Source organism: Nannizzia gypsea, genomic scaffold (assembly GCF_000150975.2).
Source record: "Nannizzia gypsea CBS 118893 supercont1.2 genomic scaffold, whole genome shotgun sequence".
NCBI lineage: Eukaryota > Fungi > Ascomycota > Eurotiomycetes > Onygenales > Arthrodermataceae > Nannizzia > Nannizzia gypsea.
The window spans coordinates 1241486-1262189 of NW_003345200.1; the positions used below are offsets into that span (position 1 = coordinate 1241486).

A 20704-nucleotide genomic window follows, 5' to 3' on the forward strand; every position below is an offset into this window, starting at 1 on the left:
CGCCGGCTGGTCTCCATCAGCGGTTTATATATCGAGTCCGCTGGCCGAGTCTGACTAGCCGTGAGCGTCGCTGTCTCCGCCCGGCGTTGGTTACAAACGAGATGAGCATGGAAGAGTGGAAAAAGGAGGCAAACGCCCTTCGCCGTCCATCCTTTTTGCTGTCAACAAGCCTCCTTGCTGCTGCGAACCTGCGACTGATCTTCCCGGAGGACAAACCTGCATGGCTCCCCCGTTTGATACCGCCAAAGCAGGTCATGGTGCAGCGTTTTGGCCGTCTGAACCTGCATTTCCACCAACCATCGCCATCTCCGACTGCTCCGGTCAGGCCTATGCTCCCATTCGCGGACCGGGGAAGACGTCGAAATTCCACCGGCGGGAGGTCATGGTCATGGCTGAGCTGGCACATGGTCAGGGGGGGCCGCCGTTGGCTTAATATCTTAATTACAGTTACAGGTTGTTGCTGGAGATCTCCTCCCCTAAGACGAAACTGGCTGCTGCTGTGAAACGATACGAGGGCCTGACGCGCAGCTCGGACGAGCCAGTTAAACTAAATAACTCATGGGCTTACGGATACTAGTCACCAAGCTGGCTGGTCAACGGGCGACTGACAGCCATGCCAGCTCAGCTAGTTTAAGCCCGGCGGTCCACAGGTAGGAGAGCTACTAGGCCCAGCGAGACGGTTGCTTTCCGGGGCAGAAGAACGGACGAAGTCTATCTCAACGGCTTTGGGTGAAAGACGTCAAGATCCCGGCTCGAAGCTTTGGTTAAGTTGAGCTCTTATAGCTTAACTAGTTAAGGGGCAGCCAGTCAAGTAACTAAGCTGACAGTGTGATGTCTGAAGAAGTTCGCCGGCAGGTTAGTTACGCCGGCCTGCACAGCGAATATCTTTACCCTCCTGCGGCGAGGACCATGTCTAGCCGAGGGCCAGAATGAGAACCCATGGTCATAATATTCTCGTTTCTCCCCTTCAGGGCATTAACTAGTTACGTGGGGTGGCCAGAGATAAGCCGGACAGAGTCAATGCCCGGCTTGAGTCGTACAGCTAGTTGTCTGTCATACATAAACTGCACGGGATCCAGCAGTTTTATCTGCGCTTGAGATGAGACTTACGACGCTGACTACAATTACAGCTGCGATTGGGCCGAGGACGAATCAGAATTATGAACAAGATACTGAAGAAGTTGGAGATCGAGCATGAAGGAGGCACGCTGCCGGACCCCTGGATCAATTTTGACATCAAACCCATCGAGGCTGGGCGGAGGACATGGTCGGCCTGGACGTTCACCACCTACTGGGTGCTTATCAATTCCAATATCTCCACGTACATGACGGGCAGCTCGCTGATTGCCCTCGGCTTGCACTGGTGGCAGGCCATCATCGCCATCATCATCGGCAACCTACTGGCGACGCTCTTTGTTGTGCTCAACTCGCTGCCGGGTGCGTACTATCATCTCGGCTTCCCGGTCGTCAACAGATATGTATGGGGCATGTACGGTAGCCAGTTTGTCATCTGGAACCGCATCTTCCTGTCCATAGGTGTGTTCTCTCTTTCCCCCGTATCAAGTAAATGGACCTGCTAATATTCTGCTACAGTATGGTGAGTAGTTATAGTCAGATTTATGAGGAACGTCGGTTAACCAAACTAGGTACGGCTTCCAAGCCTATATCGGAGGAGAGTGCATCTACGTCTGTCTAAAGGCAATATGGCCTTCCCTCGAGCAGCGTATACCAAACCATCTCTCCCCGTCAACAGGGATAACTACTGCACAGTTCGTCAGCTACATCGTCTTCATGGTCATCTCCCTACCGGTAGCATACATCCGCCCATACAACCTGCGCATGTTCTTCTACATCTCCGCCTCCGTCATCACCGTCTTTGAATTCGTCCTGCTCATCTGGGCGTTGACCACCATGGGTCCCAAAGGGTTTGGCGACACCATCTCAGGCGGTGGCTCGGGGGAGCCCGTCAAAGATGCCGGCTGGCTTGTCGTGTTTGGTATTATCAGCACCATCGGCGCCATATCCGCTGGCATCCTTAACCAAAACGACTATGCTAGGTTTGCAAGGAAGCCCAGAGACGCTATCCTCGGGCAGGTCATCAGCTTCCCGCTCTCCAGTATCATTTGCTCTGTCATCGGCGTGCTGGTCACGGCCGCTACACAGGAGAGATTCGGTGAAGCACACTGGGATCTGCCCTCTCTCATGGGAGCTATCATCGATCACGGTGGATCCAGATCGAGAGCTGCTGCCTTCTTCGCTGGCGGTTCTCTTGTCATCTCCCAGATCGGCGTCAACATCCCCGGAAACGCTCTCTCTGGAGGTATGTCCCAAGACTGTTAGCCACCCCAAGCCACTCGTCAAAAATGCTAATTTACCTGTGAAAAACTAGGCTTTGACCTCGCGGCGACATTCCCCAAATACATCAACATCCGGCGTGGCGCATACATCACCATCGCCCTCTCCATAGCCTGTAACCCATGGAAACTCGTCTCCACAGCCACCATCTTCCTCAGTGTCCTGAGCAGCTATGCCGTCTTCCTGGGCCCAATGACGGGCCTCATGATCTCGGCCTGGTTCATCGTTCACAAACATAAGCTCAAGGTCGAAGACCTGTACACCGGTAACCGTACCAGCATCTACTGGTTCAGCCACGGCTTCAACTGGCGTGCTTTCATCGCAGTAAGAACTCCAATATATCCTCAAACGCCTGCTTGCCGCATGTTAAAATTAACTGTTTCGTTTCCAGTGGATATGCGGAACCGTTCCATCCCTGCCCGGCTTTATTGCAACGGTCAACATGGATGTCCACGTCCCTATCGGCTTCACTCGTATCTACCAGCTCTGTTTCCTGGTGGGCTTCCTCATCAGCGCGTTCGTATATAGCGGGCTACATCTGCTTGTTCCCGACAAGAAGCTGCAGCAGTATGTCTCAACTGCTGCTTCACCTGCCGAGTTGATACGGGATTACCGAGATAGCCTCGACAAAGAGGAACCTCTTGCTGAGAACAAGGTTCTATCGGATGCATAGAGTTGGTCTCTTGCTCTTCTTGACGGTTTTCCTAACGGCTTCCTTTGCTTATGAACAGTTTGTGTATTTTCCTTCATCTTTTGATATTTAACGATTTCGTATTTTCATTTTTATTACTCTGTATATATATTTATTTATTATTTTTATTTTTATTTTTATATTTAAGTTTTATCCACGTGACTGTACCTGAGGCTTATGTAATTTAACTATATTCACGTGACTGTCGGCCAAAAAGGCGATGAAATCATCAAAAAAACATTAAAAAACATCAAAAAACGACCAAAAATTACTTTGATATTCCTATTTTATTGTAGATATATTAATTCACTGTTGACTTTGTTCTTATATCTGTATTTTTACTGCTGTATCACCCCCTCTTTCTACTAGCTCTGGAGCCGCTTTTGGCCAGCGCAAGCCCTTCCTTCAAACTCGCCGAGGCGCAAGTTAGCCACATCTATCAAATCCCATACCTTGTGCAGCAACTATAACTATTATATACGAGTTAATGCCGGGAGCGAACGGCGGTTCATAATGGAATGAGAACGTCTAGACAGGATTACTCTCATTATTTCAATCAGATATACAGTTTGGAAACGCATCGAGCAAGAAACCAGACGACTCCGAAGCCATGGACGGGCTTTTTACGCTCGTGTGCCTAAGTCTCCTTATGGGAGCAGCGTGAGTCCCGATATTCCCTCTTGGAAGGACAGCAAGGGCGTTTACTGATGGCTTTTTATGGGTGCTGAGATAGGTCTTTTATCGTTGGGTCATTGCCATTGACCTTTTCTCTGTCCTCGTCGCAGCTTCGGCTTATATCTGCGCTGGGAATGGGATTGTTAGTAGGCACGTCGTTGATTGTGATTATCCCCGAGGGAGTCGAGACGTTATACAGCTCTCGTGTGAAACCGAGTCAGCATGGAAACGAGGTTGGGCATGGACATGGACATCGAAAGAGGGATGTGCTAGGACATGGCGTTGAAGTTCGATGGAACCACGGGGCGGAAGTGGTGTCTGTTCCATGGTCTATGGACGGGCATAGTATCAAGAGTGAAGCGGACTGGCGGCTGTCTGGTCGAGAGGAGGCTGCTCCTGAAGCCAACCAGCCACAGCCCAATGCACCTACAGATGGAGAGAGTAGTGATGGCAAGGGGGAGAAGGGGAGTAAGCAGCAAGAAGGGAACAAGGAGAAGCCGGCTGGACATCACGATGAGGAGCATGGGCATGAAGAAGAGAGCGGACCACATGCTTGGATCGGGGTTGGTCTGATCAGCGGCTTTGTGCTAATGTACCTGGTCGACAAGCTGCCGCAATATGCGTCTGCGTCTTCCAAACAGCAGCAGAGGCCATACCATATCTCGCTGGATAACCTTGGATCAGGTATAGGGCGAGGCATATCGCCTGCACGAGCCAGCGGTAGCAGCACACGATCCGGCGGCGGCAGCAGTGAAGGTATGGCTACGACGGCCGGACTGGTGATACATGCGGCGGCAGACGGCATTGCACTGGGAGCATCCACGTCCAACATGAGCCTGAGCCTGATCATCTTTGTGGCGATCATGGTGCATAAGGCCCCTGCATCTTTTGGCCTGACGTCCGTCTTGCTCAAGCAGGGCCATACAACCAAGAGTGCCAGGGCACATCTGCTGGTGTTCAGTCTTGCTGCGCCAGTCGGAGCGATGTTGACCTGGGTTGTTGCGCATACCATCCTGGCCGGCCATGCCAGTGACGAGCAGAGCAACCGGTGGAGGACAGGCATGCTCCTACTATTCTCCGCCGGCACATTCTTGTAAGTCATGCACTCCGCCCTTAAAAAAAAAAGAAGAAGAAGAAGGATTTCCCAGGGGATTATGACGGTGGTGGTGACGACATGTTTTGACTGACCGGCGCATGCAGGTATGTTGCCATGCATACGATGCAGGAGAATCCTCTCGAGCCAGCCCGTCGAGAGTCTCATGCAAACGGCTACGTCGATGGGCGGGACCCACCGCAACGGCCAAAGCAGTCGATGAGAGACCTCGTTGCGTCTGTCGTTGGGATGGTGATGCCGCTGTTCCTGCAAATCGGCCATGCCCACTGAGCCCCTGACCTGTATTTCTCTTTCCCTACTATCAACCATCACACCAACTACGACTTCTTCATCACCGGCCAAAACAAAAAAAGCAACATCTACCAACACCTAATCAGCATCTAGATACAACTTTTCCTACATCTTTTTTCACTGGATATACTTCTCACGACGAATGACACTCATAGAGGGACAGACTATACACATTATCAACTCCACCTTATTGCTACTTGTATATATATAAAACAAACCGCCATGTGACGAGAATATTTTATCCAGGCCAGCTGATCGATCGGCTAAAAAGTCTTCGCTTCCTGCAGGGAGAGAGAAGAGAGACATCAAACCAGGGGCCCCTGAGGCTGGATGTATAGCTCTGTCGTACCTCCAGGATCGCCCGCATGCTGGGACCGGCCTCGTAGCGCCACGAGATAACTGCAGTCGCTGGATAGACAAGTAGCCAGCCACTCGATAGAGGACTAGAGGACTACCTAGAGGGACTACAGGACTAGACGGTGCCAGACTGCCCGTCTGACCGTCTCTGCCCTAAGCGCTGGGCCTGGCTGGGCTGGGTTGATACATCCAAAGGCCTTGTCCCGGTACATCTGCTTCATCTACAGCCCCCCAGCGCCACCGCGATCACCAGAAAAACCAACCCCAAGCCACCCAGAGCCTGAACGGAAACTTCTCTTTGACGGACTGACGAACTGACCAACCTCGAACCCGCTATCAGATCCCGCTGCTCGTTCTGCGTCTTGTCGAGATACGATCGAATAATTACAAAAACACTGGCCGACAGACCGTCCATCCAAACCTATCCCGGCCCTTTCTTCCGTCTGAAAAGTCGCTGGTTGAGCTCCTGAGGTCACATTTCCGCCACTCATCCTCCTCCTACGCCTATACACCGAGTTATCGCCCATTTGAGAAGCCCCGGGCATGTCGGCAGGTCTGGCTGCTGGAAAGGATTCTGCTTATTCCACCCTGATCTGAAGTCGTTTCGAGAAACACTCCTGCGTCGGCTCCAGAGGGCTCTCTGCGCATGACATATTCACCCCCGTTCTACTGACGACCTACGACACATATATATAGCCACCTCCAGATGTTCCCTAGACCTGGATCAAGCAGCTTGGGCAACCGGCGACCTGTCTCTATGATAGAAACAGACGATCTGACACCGCAAGGGGATTTCAGCAGTGGCGGAAGCGGCAGCGGCAGCGGCAACAGCAATAGCAACAACAATAGCACCACCAGCAAAAGCCATCATCCACCTCGTTCGACCGTACGAAGACACTCGGGAACTATGCGACCCAGCTCGGCTTCTCGAACAAAACCTCTCTCTACGCCCAGCAAGGCTCGTCCGACTCTACACAACCTACACCCGTCAGCTCCTGCGTCTCCTCCTACTCCTGCGCCCAGTCCAACGCCGCACCAGCGGGTGCCCAGCTGGCAGAGCGCCGGTGAAGATGAAGATACCTTCTTGCGAGATGCAAGGTCGCATTTCAGCGTGCTCGGCCAGGCGGAGAAGCAGAGGTTTCTGGCAGAGATGCTGAACTTGTGTGATAGCCAGCTGCTCAGCTTTGTGCATCATTTTGTGAGCCCGCGGCTGAAGAAGGATCCCTTCGAGACCCTGCCGAACGAGCTATGTCTGCGGGTGAGATTCACACCTGCTTCCTGGTACTTGGGTCCCCCGGTTCAACCGATGACTAACTTTGAAATAGGTGCTTTCGTTTGTAGATGACCCCAAAACGCTGTCCAGGGCGTCCCAGGTGTCGACTCGCTGGCACGAACTGCTCAACGATGAGCTGACATGGAAGATCCTCTGTGAGAAACATGCTTACAGAAGAGTATCCGAAGACCTCCTCGATAGTCCCATCAGCCCTTCCTCTACCCTCTCTCCTTCCAGACAGCCTCTATCCTCCATGGACACGGACATGGAATCCGAATCGTCATGTCCGCCACAACCGCAGATACTACCAGAAGACATGAAAGTCTTTGCTCCGCTAGCAGAGTCCTCGAGCAGAAGCCGGATCCGCAAGACTCGGGCGAAGACGACCTCCTACCGCTCGCATTTCAAACATAAGTATATGATCGAGGCGGCGTGGAGGAAAGGCGGCAGCGTCGTGACGAAGAATATCACCACCGACCAGGGAGTGGTGACCAGTCTGCATCTGACCCCCAAGTATATAGTCGTTGCACTGGACAACGCAAAGATACATATATTCAATACCGAGGGCGAGCACCAGAGGGTCCTCCAGGGACATATGATAGGCGTCTGGGCCATGGTGCCGTGGGACGACCTGCTTGTCAGCGGAGGATGCGATCGAGACGTTCGTGTCTGGAACATGGCTACAGGGTGAGTCTACTGATATTCAAACTCCGGTACAAAAGAAGCCCCCATTCTCTAACGGTTACCTAGTGAGAGTATTCATAAGCTGCGCGGGCACACTTCTACCGTCCGCTGCTTGAAGATGTCGAATAAGACGACCGCCATCTCCGGCTCGCGAGATACGACTCTCCGCATATGGGATCTAGCCACGGGCGTATGCAAGAACATCCTCGTCGGCCACCAGGCCAGCGTACGGTGTCTCGAGATCCACGGCGACCTGGTCGTCTCCGGGAGCTACGACACCACGGCCAGAATCTGGAGTATCTCAGGAGGCAAATGTCTCAAGACGCTCGCCGGCCACTTCAGCCAGATCTACGCCATCGCCTTTGACGGCAAACGCATAGCTACCGGCAGTCTCGACACCAGCGTGCGTATCTGGGACCCTCACACGGGCCAGTGCCACGCCATCCTGCAAGGCCACACCTCTCTCGTAGGCCAGCTACAGCTTCGCGGAGACACTCTAGTGACTGGCGGCTCTGATGGATCCATCCGTGTCTGGTCCCTGGAGCGTATGACCCCGATCCACCGCCTGGCAGCCCACGACAACAGCATCACCAGCCTGCAGTTTGACGATAACCGGATCGTCAGTGGCGGTAGTGACGGGCGAGTCAAGACCTGGGATCTCAAGACCGGCCAGCAGGTGCGGGAGCTGAGCCAGCCCGCCGACACCATCTGGCGTATTGCGTTTGAGGCCGAAAAGGCCGTCATCCTCGCCACCCGCGCTGGGAAGACGACCATGGAGGTGAGTCCGCCGCTGTCGATCAGCTAAATCTCCCTTTCTATCATCTATACATCCATCTAACTGTCTCTAGGTATGGTCCTTTTCTCCTCCAGACGACACATACATGGACAGGTCCCCCTGTCCCAGCCCGGACACAACGCTCGAGGCATCGACGGCCTCCATATCAACGGCAGAGTCCGTCTCCTCCGAAACAGAGACGCCTCATATGATGGAGTACGAGATGCAGGACCTAAAAATGAGCGGATGTAGCTGAAACTGGATTGTTTCTGCTTCTTTCTTTTCTGTCATTTCATAGATAGCTTTCCCTCCTGTTTGTCCTTGGTTATCATTTCATATACCCATCATCATCATCGTCATCACCGCCGCCGTCATCACCATCGAGTCTGAACATGTCACCTAGAGATGGGAAATATATATTCTTAGCTTGGATTATGCTGTAAATGCACAATACAACCATTCTCCTTGTATCTCCTTAGTGGTCGTAGTTGTTTGGTTAGGTGTTTAGTTGCTTTGATAGCGAAATTCAAGATTTGCGCCACAAGCTCGACTTTCAACATCAACGATTTTTGCCAGCAACAAGCAGCATCTTCGCGTCGACACTCGCATCGCCAGCCGCGCACCGCCAGGCCAGTCGGTTGTATCTTCTGCTTAGCACTGCGAGGTCGACTTCAGCCTGCTTGCGAGCTCATTGATATCCTGGACCCTGCTCAGCATCCTTCTACGGCGGTCTGCTCCCAGTTCAACGCCACGGCCGAACAGCCTACAAAAGGCATCTAAACAGCACCGAGACGCCCTCTATCCTCCGCCTATACACATTGATACCAGCTACGAATGCGATAATGGCCAGCGAGCCGGATTCCAACGCCCATACTAACTCACAGAACGCGTCGATGGCGCCACACCCGAACCCTCCCAGCATCGAAGCAGCCTACAAGCGAAAATGTATCGCGCTGAAGAAAAGGTTGAACGAAGTCGAAGCTCATAATGACGCGATGCGTTTGCGGAACGCGCAGGGAATCAGATATATACAGAAGATGCGCCTGGAGTCGTGCATGATGCTGGAACGGCTCTCTGTTCTCATGGGCATGGCCGATGGGAGCGGCAGACAGGTTGAATCAGAGGTTACGGGGCGTGCAATGGCACTGGTGAAGGAGTCTGGCCATCTGCTTGACGAAGAGCGCTCGAGAAGCGGACAGAAACGAACTGGAGAGGACCTGGATGCGTTGGGCGAGGAGAGTGATGGTAGCTCTGGTCACCATCCGCCTACAGTAAGAGACGGCCGCATTCCACCTGGCAGAATGGCCCGTTAGAGAAGGCGTTTAGCTTCTTTAAGCAGTTACTGACGATGCTGCGTGGATGCGCCAGCCACAGGAACGTCCGCTACGACCGAAACGAAATCGCAAGAGTGACGAGAGGCCCTCCGGTGATAACATCAATACCAACGACGCCGGCCATAGTAATAACAACACGGACTCAGTTAGCTCAGCCTTTCCTATTTCATATTATCCATTGTTCATATCTCCAACATCCTCACGACATCAACCCCCTATCCTTCCGCCTCCACAGCCTATGGCAACCTCGTGTTGTCGTGGTCCTCTTCTTCCCCATACTCCCAGGCATACTCCTATACCTTATCCTCATCTTTCTCCTCACTCAGTTCCAGGGTATTCCCTCTATAATCCTCCATATATACCAGGACGCCCTGGTGCTACTGAATATTACCATAATCGCCCTGGACACCTACCAGTCACTATGAACACCTATATCCCGACTAAATCTCCTCCCAGATCAGCCTCATTTCATCAAAACAATAATCCAGCTCCAACTACCCAACAACATACACCATTTTATCGGCCAACTGACTCACAAATCATGCAGGTTGATCACCACCATACCAGTAGTGCGAATCCATCCGCCAGCGAACTCAGCAGTTTCCCCCCGGCTAACTCGGGACGAGAGCCCCCTCATCGATACGTATCTGCTTTTGACGCCTTCACTAATCACAAGAGAGCCAGTGTAGCCGAAGCACTAGTCCGGTCCTATGGCCAGAGAGTTACGGACGAGGATATTGACCGTGCCTTGGTCAAGGAGTGGGATGCTCTAGACCCAACTAAGAAGCGGGAATTCGGAGAAAGACTTGAGAAGGAAAACGGCGTCTAAAGGCTTGTTCTTTTTCTTTTATTTACTCGTTTTTATTTGTCTTGTTTTAATATACTCGGCTAGGGCCTGGGACATGTTTATCTTGTTTACGTATGGTTGTATCTTTTTTTTTTTTGGACGGGACTATTCAACGTGAGGATCCACGACACCTAACTATTTCACTCCTTATCGGTGTCTTCGGTTTCCTAGCATTTGCAACTACGGCGTGGGTCAGACTATCACTTTGTTCTACCTTAATGAACAGTGGGATACTGTTTAAGCATTTCTTTCAATAGCTCCAGCTCGACCAGCTAGGAATGGAAATGTTATGAGAATACGATATTGTACAGGGTGAAAGGAATGATTGATAATCTTAACTGCCACAACTATCATCATAACAGCTAGTTTCATCCGGAGTGTTGATCGGTGTTGTTGAACCTGACGTAGGAGCTTCAGGACCAACTTCCACCGCATCTGAAAGTGGAGAGCGGATTGGCATGTAGCCTTGATACCGAAGAAGTTTTCGAGTAATCATTTTGACTTTAGGCAGAGGCTCTAACGTGCAGAAGACGTGGAATGGCACTCGTAAGAGCATGCCAATCGAGTCAATGTTGCCAACGCACTTATATACCCTGTCAACGTGCACGCCAATACACGGATCGAGGCTCTCTACCCATTGACTCAGCCTTCTTACATTAACTAAGCCTGTGCCATCAACCACGCTGCAAGCCATAAGGACATCCCTCTGTCCGGGAACCGGTTCCGGCCGGGGCTCACGATAACATATTGGTAGATTATTCTCGTATGGGGGAATGCCAGTCTTGACAGGTAAACGCCCAGCAAGGAACTTATGCACGGGGCGGAGTATGGCCTCATCTTCTTGTGCCACAGCGAGTAGGGTAGCGAAATTCATATCTCTTAGACAATTTTCTTTCCATTGAGCTAGGACTTTAGCTATCCTTGAAGTGAATGTGTTGGTGGTAGCAGCTGATCTTTTAGGAAATCCATTCTCGTCACTAGCAACGGCGGCAAGGAGTTCTATTGTTTGGCTCGACTTTGGCTGGATAGCTGGAAGAGTAGTTGCAAAATAACTTGAATCAATGATCAAAACAAGGTCAACAGCCGGCCCATCGATTTCGGCGAAGGTAGAGACATGGTGTAGGAGGGATCGAAGGTAGAACCGGCGCCGAGAGCCTTCGGTAGGGCAGAAAAATTGACCACGTTCTGGATCAGTGTCTCCACAGCCAGCATAGTGAATGATAACAAGGTACGATCCGTTTTGTTGAGCTTCAAATCCACTCTTCATATAGCTTGCCAGCGCCTCCTCAACATATATGCTTGGGACGATGTCCGTCCCCGAAATCCGGCACTCATGCACATCTTTGATACCCAGTGTTGTAGCAAACTCTTTGAAATGAGAGAAATCCTCTATCGCATTTGTTTTGTCATCCTCCCATCTGACTGTGATGGCTAGCTTATGGTGGTAGACGCGTCGTCGCTGCTCGAGGCATTCGTGGATCTTCGTCTCTAGCTCGAGGCAGCTAGGTAGGTGTTCTGGTTCCATATCACCCTTATTTGAGAGAAATAAAAGTAATTAATAACGCGGTACAAGAGACTTTGGTGGCAAAAATATTGATAAACTGATGAATACACAAGTTGTTGGTGGTCGTTTGTCCTTCCTCTTTCGTCATACAATCTATATCGCGCTTAACCCACGTTGTAACGCTAATTAACGTCAATGATCTACTTCTACGCTAGTCTTAAAAACGTATATTTAGACGCGTAGCCGCTGTCACGCCAAGATATATCTATACTAGCCGCATTTGTCAAATAATCACGTGGTATATTATTATATAAGCACTTGACCAAAACTTTCGTAGTTTCATGATACTTCAAAATATCGTATCAAGTCCAGCCCATTTTTTTATAGGTGTTTATGTTCAATTTGAAATAAATAGCCTCGGGTTCACGTTTATCATTATACATAAAAAAATTTCTCCAGCAAGCAACATCCATATTTGCAACGCCAATTCTCCAAACAAACGCTCCAGCCTGCCAGTGGATATTTATACCCAGTCCTCCCATCCCAAGAAAATGAGCCTACCACATAAGAGAATATATAAACTAGCCGTCGCATGATATTCATCGGAGTCCGAAAAATTGTGACGACCCCACCACTCGTTCCTCCATAGATTGTGATATTGGTTTGCCCTCCGGCTTTTCATACAATTGAGCTTCTTTCAACCCTTTCTGTCTCAGAACATACTTCCGGAAAATATACACGATCTGTTTCAATGCCCAACGTGCGTGTACTGTCGTAGGGACAGAGAAAACCTGATCCAGCTCTTCAAGGGTCTTACCCTTAGTTTCGGGCATGAAGAGCAATATGAGGACGAACCCAATTAGATTCCAGGCTGCATACCATCCAAATGCGCCTTGCGGGGTGAATGCCCGTAATAGGCTGGGCCATGTTATTGCTAAGGTAAAGTTGAAGAACCATGTCGTTGCAGTTGCTAGTGCCATGCCGTATGATCGTACATATAGTGGGTATGCCTCCGCGGAGTAAGTGAACGGCACTGGCCCTTCTCCAGGAGAATATACAATGCCAAAAAGGTATATACCCAGTGCAACACAGCCTGTTTGCGCAGTATGATCTGGAATCCAAAACGCAAAGCCTGTGAGGAGCAGGAAGAGCCCCATCAATGGGAATGTGACGAGAAGAAGGTTTCGTCGACCAAACGTATCAATCGTGTAAATGGCAGGGATGGCAAAGAGCCAGTTAATTACCCCGAAGCCGAGAGATGCGGCAAGGGCGGACAGTTCCGAGTACCCTGCCTGTAGGAAAACTTCGGAGGAATAGTATGCGATCACATTAACACCGCAGAACTATGCATGAAAAATGACGTCAGTACCGCGCACGTAGCCCCGAAAGGGGCAGGAGTTGCATGCATCGTATACGCACCTGCTGCATGAACATCACAATTTCGGATGCAACCAATGCCCTTCTGTTCCGTGGGACAGTGATGAGTTCCAAGATCTTTGGCTGGCCGAGTTTCATCGTCGATTCCGCTTCGAGCAACGTGTGCATATAGAATAGGTCACGCGCAGCTTGGACCTTGTTGAATCGAAGTCGGCACATTGATTGATACGCTTTGTGATGAGCTCCCTTGCTCATATACCAGCGAGGTGACTCTGGGCAGATAAAAACCATACAGCAGACTATGATAGCGGGAAACATGGCTGATCCCATCATTAATCGCCAGCCTAAACCAGTAACGTTGGGGATATCTGGGACATTGAAGAATATGAGATCCGAAGCATACCCCATCATGATACCAAATGCAGTCCACATCTGCCACTGCATTACCAAAGCACCTCGAATGGCAGGTGGGCTGGTCTCAGCCGCATATATGGGGACTGTTGCGGATTTAGGGCCAATGCCGAAGCCTAGTGCGAAGCGCGCGATGAACATATGCCACCACGTATTGACGAAGCCTTGCCAGAAGCAAGCCAACGTGGAAAAGCAGCAGGTGATGAAAATCGTTCCTCGTCGACCAAACCAGTGGTTAAAGGGCACCGTCAACCAACACCCGATCAAGGCGCAGCATAGGTATGGTGCAGCATTTATCAGCCCAGCAAGCCATGTTGATCTAAAATCGTCGTCATCGATGCCGAACTGTGGTTTGTAGAATATTTGAGCGCCGTTGACAACCGTTTCGTCTGTTTAATAACCAGATGTCAGAGGCAACCTTTCCATAATAAGTGTTAGGAACTTACCCATTCCCTGAACAGCGGCGGATATCGAACACAGTATGATAACCAGGTACATCTCCTTTGGCTGTGACCAACGATTCGTGAATTCCCCTCGCAGGACGTCCAACTCCTCCTTCGTTAGTCCTTCAACCTTTTCAAATTGCTCCGGATCTTGAGCTAGGACAGCACCCAGTTCAAATGCGCGAATATCATCATCATCTCCAATTTGATACTTCCGAGCGTACCGACCCCCTCTGTTTCTCAGGGTTGCATGACTAAGTCCAGCCAGAGGATTGGCGAGCTTTGCGTTCAAATTGCGCCTCGCCCGTTCGGCTGCTGTTAATGATTCTCTCCTCGAGGTAAAGGAGTTGAGCCGCTCGGTGTGATGGTCTGATACTGTCGTCGCTGACCCTTTTGTGTTGGCACTCTGCAGCTCATCGGACGAACGACTAGAAGTAGATCCGATGATCTCGCGGGGTATCATCGTTTCGGCTGCCTCTAAGGATGCCACGCGTGCCGCTAGATAAGGTATGGTAGATAGAAACAAACACTAGGTCTACCGTTATCAGACAGATGACAACCCCATTAGAGTGCTATCTATTCCCCAGAAATGATAAGTTTGCGTGCAGCTAGAATGATCGAGGTAATGCCAAATAACAAGGTATTCAACACCGTTGAAAGATAAAGGGGAAAAGAAGGCGCATAAATAGGAAACAGATTTGATAGTGGCCTATCTCCAGGGTACTGGAAGGCCTTTTTAGAAAGGCTATATATACACCCTGGTCTCCCAATCTACTTCAGCACCCAAAGAATCGGGTTATTATCATCAAATGCGGTATCAGGTCCCTGACCAACTGGCCATAGATGAGCGAGCTCGGTTGGCGAATGAGGCGTATTCAATTACTCTCTTTCCGGCAAAACCAGCTCCTGACCGGCAGTTGTGTCGATATTGATCTGGTTGGACGATGAGACACCACAGCAGGGCGCAAGGGGTAATAGTCTCCAAATGCCGAACAAATAGACCTGGGCTTTTGGCCCCAGATTTTCCCTATCCTCTTTGCTTTTCTTCCCGTCCGTTTCCCTTGTTCTTATTTACTCATGCGTGGTTTTCTTTTAGTGTTCGACGGTGGTGAAGAGTTGGATGGTTGAACAAAGGATATACAAGATGCTAATTCTCGGGCGATGCCAGAACCGGCGACGAGGAGGTGAAAGAAAACCGGTCACGCTGGCTGTGCTGGATGTAAGAGGGTATAGGAGCCACTACTGGCGGTCTCGTCTCGTTTCTTTGATCGACGAGAGCAATCTGGGAGAATAGTTAATAATAACCCTAGATGGATGTTATGTACTCCGTAGCAGTCGAAAGAAAATCAGATATCAAAGCCGTATATATAACCAACCGCAGCCTGAAGAGCGCGAGAAAATGCCATTTTGAGAGCACCCATCATGATGTAACACATATATCATCGTATTCATATCGAACTATCAGCCCTGAAGTATCGGTGGTTATAGGCCAGTCAAGCAGCTACACCGTTGTTGACGTGCATAGTTGTACACTCTGGCGGAGGCTGAGCAGCACCCATCAGCCTGGCGAGGCTACAAAGCTGAACTCTGTCAAATTCAGGCGTCAGGGCTGATAGGGCAGGTGGATAATGAACCCTGCAGTTCAACATGTCACGCATAGCTATCGCTGATTGTGTGGTTGTTGGTGCCGTGGTTGGGATACCATGTCTGATATTAATGGAGGTTAAGATTGGAAAGCCGCCGTGAGAGATGGAAGACGACAAGATAACCCTCCGCTAACACAGGTCATCAACAGGGATCTTCAACGGCGGGAAGAAAAAATGTGCCCCATATAAGATTTAATATGGTACTATATTATATTATTGTTATTATTATTATTTTATATTACGATACGGCAGTGGGACGCGGGACTAAATGGTATATAAATAGCAGGCATCCAATGCAAGGTGAACATACCGTGCATGGAGAAGAAAATCAATATAATATTAGTAACGAATGTCCTCTGTCTCTGCAAGAGACGGTTCTCTATGTCCATCTCGAAGGCGTATTTACATAACTATATACAAAAAAAGTGTAAAGGGGGCCGGGGAGAATATTCACAGTTGTTATCAAAACTGCAAGGAAGATTAGGGGGTAAAAAGTGTGCAAGAAAAATAAGAAGTATATGTCGGTCAGGTTCGAGAGAGATATCGTATATGCATGCATCAATCGCCTCAGGAACTTCCGGGGTTTGGCAGGAATGCTCCACCGTTGATATTAAACCCAGCATGGGCAAATAGATTCTCCCACGTTCCGGTATTGCTGAACGGAGTGACATTCTGAGCATTGGTAGGCGTGTAGTTGTCGTAGCCGTCATTGCTATCGCTGTTGTTAGGAGCGTTTCCAGCAGGGCCAGAACTTGAAGTCACCGGTATCCCTGATGCAGGTGCTGTCCCACCGCTACCCATCATAGTGCTGGTGTTATTGTTGTTGGCCTGGTGGGTCGACGATGGGTGAAGACTTGGGGAAGCAAATATCCTCCCCGAGCTCATAATGCCGCTGTTTATGGACCCGCTGATAGTGCACTCGATGTTGGATGGCGGGAGCAGCGGCCGTGCACATGCAAGTAGTTGCTGATTATGATCAGGGTGGATCAGGGGGAGGGTTTGCTGGTCGTGATGCGGGTTATGCAGTGGGTCGTTTAACGGCATATGCATGGGTATCGGCGGTGGAGTGTTTGAGGACGAAAATAAATCATTTTGAAGATGCGATGTGACCTGGAGATGGTGGTTAAGAGGTGTGAGATGCTGCTGTTGCGACTGCTGTGGCTGGCTGACTCCGTCCTGCTGGTGCTGCTGCTGGTGGTGGTGGGGTTGAAAGGGCGACGGAAGGGGCGTTTGGTGAAGTGGCGGCACAGCTATCGGTGAGAGATTTACTTGCGTTTTGGCATCTGCACCGCTTGTAGTTTGCTGCATCAGATCACAGAGCTCTTTCGAAGCCGGTCGTTTCACAGAAGATGCAGGCAAATCCCTGGAGGTTCGGTACTGTGAAACCACATTTGCCAGGAACTGGCCCTGGTAGTGACAACTGGTGTTGTCTGTAGGCGATTGCCGACTAAAGTATTCGCTTGCTTCCAGTATGTAGTCGAGGACTTTATTCTCCGCCTCGCCTGGAAGTTCTCCGGGGAAGGATAGGAGGATCTAAGGCAGAATAGTGAGCAAAGCCAAACATATTACGAAATATAACCTTCACCAACCTTTACAATAGCAACAGCCGCGTATGCAACCATCACATGAATCGAATCCTGGCAATAATATAGATAAGAAGTTGTCCCAAGGCGATCTATAATTAGCCGAACCATCTCCAAAGAGCTTGCGTAGCAAACCCATAGCGCAGGTTTGGAAGCAGACCCATTGGCAATGGATAATTGCAGTTGAAACGAATGAAGCAATAGCCTCAGATGATGTCCATAAAATCGAACAAGGAATCGCTGGGTTAGAGTGGCGTCGGCTTCACTATCTGTTAGCTGTTATGTTTTTTTCATGCAGTAGAAAGGAGGCAGCATGAAATGAATCTCACCTTCATCTATGACCAAATGCCATCGAGCCTCCCACCTATCTAATTCATCGTTGCACAGCCGAAGGATGAACTCGTCCTTCTTCATGAAATCTGGTGATGTATGGAGGGGATCAAGCCAGAAGAGATCTAGGAGCTCGAAGCCGATGATGCGTAGCTGTGTCAGAGCCGTGACCATCTCATCAATTCCTGGGGTGGCATATGCATGCTGGTGCCAATTTTGTACGTTTCGGATTAGAGGGTCCATGCTAATCATTGAGGGCATTCCTAGCTGAAGACTTAGACTATATATGCGACATACTTAGCATGGCGACACAAAGGACGGAGGGGAGCGTTGGACACAGGAGGGATATTTACGTACCTCCTATCATAGATGAACAAGACGAGCCAGGTGCGCTCCTTGCTGCGTTGTTCCCGTAGCTCCATTTCCTCCTCGAAGCCAGAAACAAGTTGCATTGGTTTATCTAGAATAGACGGCTTAAGTTTATTCAAGCCTAATTCTAAAGCTCCCCTAATGGCATATCCGATAAACATCCAAGCGCGTGTGTCGTTGGATTCCTTCCAGTGTGTCAAAAGACAGACGCCTTGGATTACCTCGAGGGATTTCTCGCCTGAGCCCATGATATTGTGAAGCAACTTCTCGCTATGTTCGCGAAGTTTGACATATAGCGCTGGACAGAAAACTTTTGCCGCGACAGTAAGGAGGGCGGTGAAAAGGAACGGCGACCGGTTTCGAACATATCGTACTGTGTGGAGGACGGGGTCAAACTGGCATATGAATGGGTTCATGTACTTGAAGAAACTGTATCCATCCGTACGCTTGTGTTAGGTCTCAACTGCATCCACTACATCGAGGCTTACATGGGAGGGGAAAAAGAGAAGACAAGGAGCATACCTATCAAAAAGGCCTTGGGCTATAGGAAGATTGATCAAATTCTGAAGTACCGGATCGTTCTGGTCGATGGGGGCATCGTCTGCCAGGCAGTCTTTCCAGTGGGACGGCTCCTCAGCCTGGCTTTCATTTTCGGCATTCAAGATATTTGCAATGGAGAAGTTTCCTGGTGTGGAAGACTTTTTCAGCAAAGCGAACGGCGCAAGGCTGTCCGAAAGAGGGTGTGTTAATTGTGCTATAGAAGCCAGCTTCGTAGGCAGTGGGTTATCGGAGGTTATGGCAGGTTGTATTGGTTTATCGGGTAGATCTGGGGAACTGAAGCTGGTGTCCGACTTTATTCGTTTTGGTGAGCGTGTGTCTATTGAGGATCCGACAATTCCTTCTGGCGTAACGGCAGGGCTGCTGTCTTGTGGCGGTGCGCTCGAGAGCAAGGCAGGGAGTCCAGCAGCTTTTAAACGTTCAGCTTTGGGCCGCAGCCTGGATAGTTAGTGTTATTACACCGGTTAGCACTTTGCTTGTTCTTTCGACTCGGCAAATTAAAAAGAACAATGCGCACCATCAATCGCAGTTGAAGGCGAAAAATCGAACTCTCAAAAGCAGGAGTCAAGATAACACTCACTTTGTGCCCGGTTTGCGACCGCGCCGATGAGATTCGTAGAAACAGCTTAACGATTTGCGCTTGCAGCGATTGCAGGATGCCGAGTCTGGATCTCGCGTACATTTCATCTTCACGGTGCGGCATGGCGTGCATGCCGCGGTCGCGGTCGCGGACGGATTACCGGAAACCATGGTGGCCGCCCAGGAAAGACAGATGCGGAGGATATTGAAATCTATCAGGCCAAAAATTCTTCTGTTCACCTGGCCCTTTTATTCGCCATCCTCCCATAGAAAAAACGGGTTTATTACCCTCCCTCCTCCCACGACCGTTGTCGAACTGAGAGAATATATTTTGCTGGTCGAAAAGAAATGCTCGTAGTTGGGGAACCGTCCGCCTTTTTCTTGCTGGGCCGTTGGAAAACGTGTAAAAGACGACGGTGACTGGCCGTTCTGGAATAGTTATGGATACGAGCGCCCCGGATCTCCACGGTTGTGATAAGTATATTTTTAAATGCGGAGTATACTTAGACGTGCAGCAAAAGATGCCTAGGGCTCCGTGGTGTTGGTTTTATACGCTGTCGAAGCCGATTGTCCAGACGACAGAGAGTGTCGCATCCACGTTTGATGAGATGTCGCTCAGCAAGGCCAGTGCGATACGACAGTTAGGGTGACCAAGGCGAGGGAGCGTCGCATGGCACTCTCCGCAGATATAAAGGCATCGACCAGGAATCAGCTCACATGATGGGCCGGGGTGTGAATTGATGGCAGCCAAACAATTTCCAGCATTGGTCAGGAATTATGTTATCCGTCGACAGAGTGCCTAAATTAAACACGCTCATCTTTCTCGGTTGGGGCCGCGTACTTCTGTTCTAGCGGCCTTCGTCGGCTAGGCGAAGGTCAAGGTGCCTAGGGTTGTCCTGGGAAGCCCCAGGAAGCCCCAGCAAAGCCTGGGGTGCTCCGCGGGGGCCCTGGGGGTGCAGCAGCAGCCCAACTGCCTAACCCAGCCTCATAGCCCGGCTCGGCTTGGCGGGTTAGAGGATGCCGCCGCATCGCTGGATACTAGGGGAGAACATGGAGGAGTGTAGGAGTGGGTATGACTACCCAAGTCAGAGTAGCATTGCATTTAACAGAACGGGGCCAGCAGGGGCAATGTGCGATGCCATTTATTTGTTGGCGTTCTGAAACGCAGACTAGTTATCCAGCGCACACGGTCAAGCATTGTCTCGTACCGGCCTGGCCGGGCCCGCCCAAAGTATAGCCATCATTTTGAGATTTTGTCTATTCCCTGACGAGCGAGTGATCACTGGTGCTTGACTGACGCCATGGGACAGTGCAACCTCACGTTTGAAGTCTGTCTGGAGCGTGCAGGTGCAGGCAAATCGGCTCCGTCCCTTGTCGATGACGGGGGTGGTTACGGGCTGACCCCTGGATTTAGTTAGATATTATAACACAAACATCTGTCTGAAGGTTGGAGGATCAAAAGTATCATTGCCATCTTGGTCAGGCCTAGAGAAGGGCTCTTAGAGTGG

At 50.4% G+C, this 20704-nt stretch overlaps 7 protein-coding genes across 7 annotated transcripts; 4 read left to right on the forward strand and 3 right to left on the reverse strand.

Annotated features, from left to right (window-relative positions):
- Nucleotides 1–831: 831 nt before the first annotated feature.
- Nucleotides 832–3028, forward strand: MGYG_02475 (uridine permease; the record flags this gene model as incomplete). Its single annotated transcript, XM_003174899.1, has 5 exons — nucleotides 832–855; nucleotides 1131–1536; nucleotides 1754–2320; nucleotides 2390–2679; nucleotides 2747–3028. The coding sequence occupies 5 exons, from the start codon at nucleotides 832–834 to the stop codon at nucleotides 3026–3028; spliced, it is 1569 nt and encodes a 522-aa protein (XP_003174947.1).
- A 628-nt stretch (nucleotides 3029–3656) lies between these two features.
- On the forward strand, nucleotides 3657–5105 carry MGYG_02476 (zinc transporter SLC39A9; the record flags this gene model as incomplete). The annotated part of the gene is made up of 3 exons (XM_003174900.1): nucleotides 3657–3706; nucleotides 3780–4814; nucleotides 4922–5105. 3 exons carry the CDS (start codon nucleotides 3657–3659, stop codon nucleotides 5103–5105), a joined length of 1269 nt encoding a protein of 422 aa, XP_003174948.1.
- A 1084-nt stretch (nucleotides 5106–6189) lies between these two features.
- MGYG_02477 (cell division control protein 4) lies at nucleotides 6190–8471 on the forward strand (the record flags this gene model as incomplete). The annotated part of the gene is made up of 4 exons (XM_003174901.1): nucleotides 6190–6741; nucleotides 6809–7443; nucleotides 7507–8218; nucleotides 8289–8471. 4 exons carry the CDS (start codon nucleotides 6190–6192, stop codon nucleotides 8469–8471), a joined length of 2082 nt encoding a protein of 693 aa, XP_003174949.1.
- Nucleotides 8472–9057: 586 nt separating this feature from the next.
- Nucleotides 9058–10378, forward strand: MGYG_02478 (hypothetical protein; the record flags this gene model as incomplete). The annotated part of the gene is made up of 2 exons (XM_003174902.1): nucleotides 9058–9486; nucleotides 9584–10378. The coding sequence occupies 2 exons, from the start codon at nucleotides 9058–9060 to the stop codon at nucleotides 10376–10378; spliced, it is 1224 nt and encodes a 407-aa protein (XP_003174950.1).
- A 352-nt stretch (nucleotides 10379–10730) lies between these two features.
- MGYG_02479 (hypothetical protein) lies at nucleotides 10731–11921 on the reverse strand (the record flags this gene model as incomplete). The annotated part of the gene is made up of 1 exon (XM_003174903.1): nucleotides 10731–11921. One exon carries the CDS (start codon nucleotides 11919–11921, stop codon nucleotides 10731–10733), a length of 1191 nt encoding a protein of 396 aa, XP_003174951.1.
- Nucleotides 11922–12499: 578 nt separating this feature from the next.
- On the reverse strand, nucleotides 12500–14594 carry MGYG_02480 (H(+)-myo-inositol cotransporter; the record flags this gene model as incomplete). The annotated part of the gene is made up of 3 exons (XM_003174904.1): nucleotides 12500–13243; nucleotides 13320–14077; nucleotides 14135–14594. 3 exons carry the CDS (start codon nucleotides 14592–14594, stop codon nucleotides 12500–12502), a joined length of 1962 nt encoding a protein of 653 aa, XP_003174952.1.
- Nucleotides 14595–16344: 1750 nt separating this feature from the next.
- On the reverse strand, nucleotides 16345–19367 carry MGYG_02481 (priB protein; the record flags this gene model as incomplete). Its single annotated transcript, XM_003174905.1, has 6 exons — nucleotides 16345–17310; nucleotides 17367–17620; nucleotides 17690–17970; nucleotides 18048–18488; nucleotides 18582–19055; nucleotides 19198–19367. The coding sequence occupies 6 exons, from the start codon at nucleotides 19365–19367 to the stop codon at nucleotides 16345–16347; spliced, it is 2586 nt and encodes an 861-aa protein (XP_003174953.1).
- Nucleotides 19368–20704: the final 1337 nt, after the last annotated feature.